Source organism: Macrobrachium nipponense, chromosome 13 (genome assembly GCF_015104395.2).
Source record: "Macrobrachium nipponense isolate FS-2020 chromosome 13, ASM1510439v2, whole genome shotgun sequence".
Classification (NCBI taxonomy): Eukaryota; Metazoa; Arthropoda; class Malacostraca; order Decapoda; family Palaemonidae; genus Macrobrachium; species Macrobrachium nipponense.
This window is the reverse complement of record NC_087206.1, coordinates 94,450,454-94,452,953: the sequence shown is the minus strand read 5'-3', so window position 1 is coordinate 94,452,953 and position 2,500 is coordinate 94,450,454. Positions and strand designations below refer to the sequence as shown.

Genomic DNA, 2,500 nt, shown 5'->3' with positions numbered 1-2,500 from the left:
AATATCAATAACTATAAAAATTTATCTATAAAAAACTTAAATGATGATGTCACTGAATAAGGCTGGGATCTTTCAGGAACTCAACACACTAACTTAAAAAGGAATAGTGTTATAAATACAGCGCCTTGAATAAAGTAAATGAGTGTGCAGTCGAAGTGCTATACGAGGTTAATGCCTCGAAACGGTCTGATTAAAAGTGCTTGGGTCTATCCCTCGCAGTAAATGGGGCAACACCTTATTGGAAATGCAACTTATTCAAAATGTCGTTCAGTCAAAATGCAACGCAGGCATTTCCTGGAATGTTCTTTGAGGAACGATAAAACTTTTTCTCTTAGAAAATTTATTAGAAATGACACAACCTTCTCATTATTAGGGATGTGATAAAATTAATTCTAAATTTGTCATTGAATAATATTTCAAAATACATGATGGTTTGTTTCCTCAGAAAAAAACATAAGCACCTAGAGACACCATCCAAAGTAACAAGAGTAGTAAATAAACCTAACGAAAAATGACACAAGCACAATGCTCCAAATTTGAAAACGCTTTAGTTTTGAAAAATAATGCCATCCTCAGTAAACAGAAATACATACGTTCAAATATTTCTTGGCTTCTCATTCCACTTAATTTGAATATCTTCCTTTCATTTGTGAAGGGAGAAGAAGGGTGGACAGATCCTGCCCATGTGGACACAGCATGGGTGAAGGTACAAATAAAGGACGTGAATGACAATGCCCCAGCGTTTGACACCACTCATGCCCAGATATCCATCATGGAGAATGCCCACAAAGGAACTAAATTAGCCATTTTCCATGCCCATGATCCTGACAAGGTAAGTAATCCCCGAGTCTCCAAATTAATTGGTATATTTTATTTAGATATACGATGTTTTGAATGTCCTAAACCAGTGTTTGATTTTGGTAGTCATGATAATCATGATAAAGAACATAATATTGTTCAGGTTTGAAATAAAAAAAGAGGTAAATAAGAGGAGGGTTATCATGAATTTAATTTTAGCAGCTTATTCGTTCAAGAATTTTTTATGCCCTTTGTTAGAATCAGTTCCTATTCACAACTATCAGTCACTTGAACTTACATTATTAATATTGTCATTTTGAACTTGAAAGACAGGTTCCTCAGCGTTTACCATTTTTTTTATAATATTCTGCATGACTTTAATGAACTCACGCGAGGGGAAACGGATTATATGCATCGAAGAACATTTTTTTTTTATTAATTGTCGAATCCTAATCTTATAAGATTTAGCCACCCAATTGTGTAGATCGTTTCTTGAATAATAAGGCAATTAAGCATCTTATCGGTATTTTTGTAATAGATTTTAAAAACAATTACCGTTCCTTTGTGATATAGAAATGCATTCAATTTAAAAATTGAAACTTGCATAATGTAAACTAATGGAAAAGCAAAAAAAAAAAAAAAAAAAAATCAACAAAAAGTTAGTCTCTACTAAAAGTAAAGTACACCAGAATCATTTCTCCTAATATATTCAAAGGCATGTTGTTTGCGTTGGTCTTAGCAAATAGCTCTTCCCTTTTTTCCAATGAATAAAATAAAGTACAAATATGTATGCCGAGGGGAGGAGACCCTACATCAAAGAGGAAAGGACTATTCAAGTAAATGGTTCTTTCGTTGGTACTGGGAGAGATAAGGAACGATTTTTGTCTTCCTTTCATCGTTGTCGACTGTCGTTTTCTGTACTTACGTAAGGGAGTAAGAACAGCGAACTGGAACCAGCTTCGGCGAATGTGAAGTGAGGAAGTAAGAATAGCGAACTGAAACCAGTTTCGGAGAATATGAAGTGAGGAAGCAAGAACAGCGAACTGGAACCAGCTTCGGCGAATGTGAAGTGAGGAAGTAAGAATAGCGAACTGAAACCACCTTCGACGAATATGAAGTGAGGAAGCAAGAACAGCGAAATGGAACCAGTTCCGGAGAATATAAAGTTGGGAAGTAAGAAAAGCGAACAGGAACCAGGTTCAAGGAATAAGAAGTGAGAAAGCAAGAACAGCGAACGGGAACCAACTTCAGCGAATATGAAGTGAGGGAGTAAGAACAGCGAACAGGAACCAGGTTCAGTGAATATGAAGTGGAAGTAAGAACAGCGAACTGGAACCAGCTTCGGCGAATATGAAGCGTGATTAGCTAAGACATTACCTGTTTGGATCTTTCCTATATAGTGACCACGAGGGTTTTCGGAGGGTCGATATCTAGGACTCATCTGGGTCATTGTCTTTATGATATTTATAGTATTTTGTTTATGATTATACGATAAAAACCAACGGGCTTGTAGTAAACACGTCGCAAAGGAGGATTCATACCGGGTTTAAACCCTTGGAAAGATTCAATTGTTTTAATTATGTTCGATACGTATGTGAAAACTAGCATTTACTGCCTCCTAGTTAGATTGAATCAATTCAATCTTTTCCAGGGAAAATAAGGAATTGATGGTTTGAATAACCGACAGGTATATGGTCCTATA

General features: G+C 35.9%; 1 protein-coding gene across 1 annotated transcript in view; it reads left to right on the top strand.

Annotated features, from left to right (window-relative positions):
* Positions 1-2,500, top strand: part of LOC135225393 (uncharacterized) — a 208,047-nt gene that overhangs the window by 168,831 nt on the left and 36,716 nt on the right. The window contains exon 14 of the mRNA XM_064264729.1: positions 656-832. Within this exon, the coding sequence (XP_064120799.1) occupies positions 656-832 (177 nt within the window). The remainder of the gene's footprint in view (positions 1-655; positions 833-2,500) is intronic.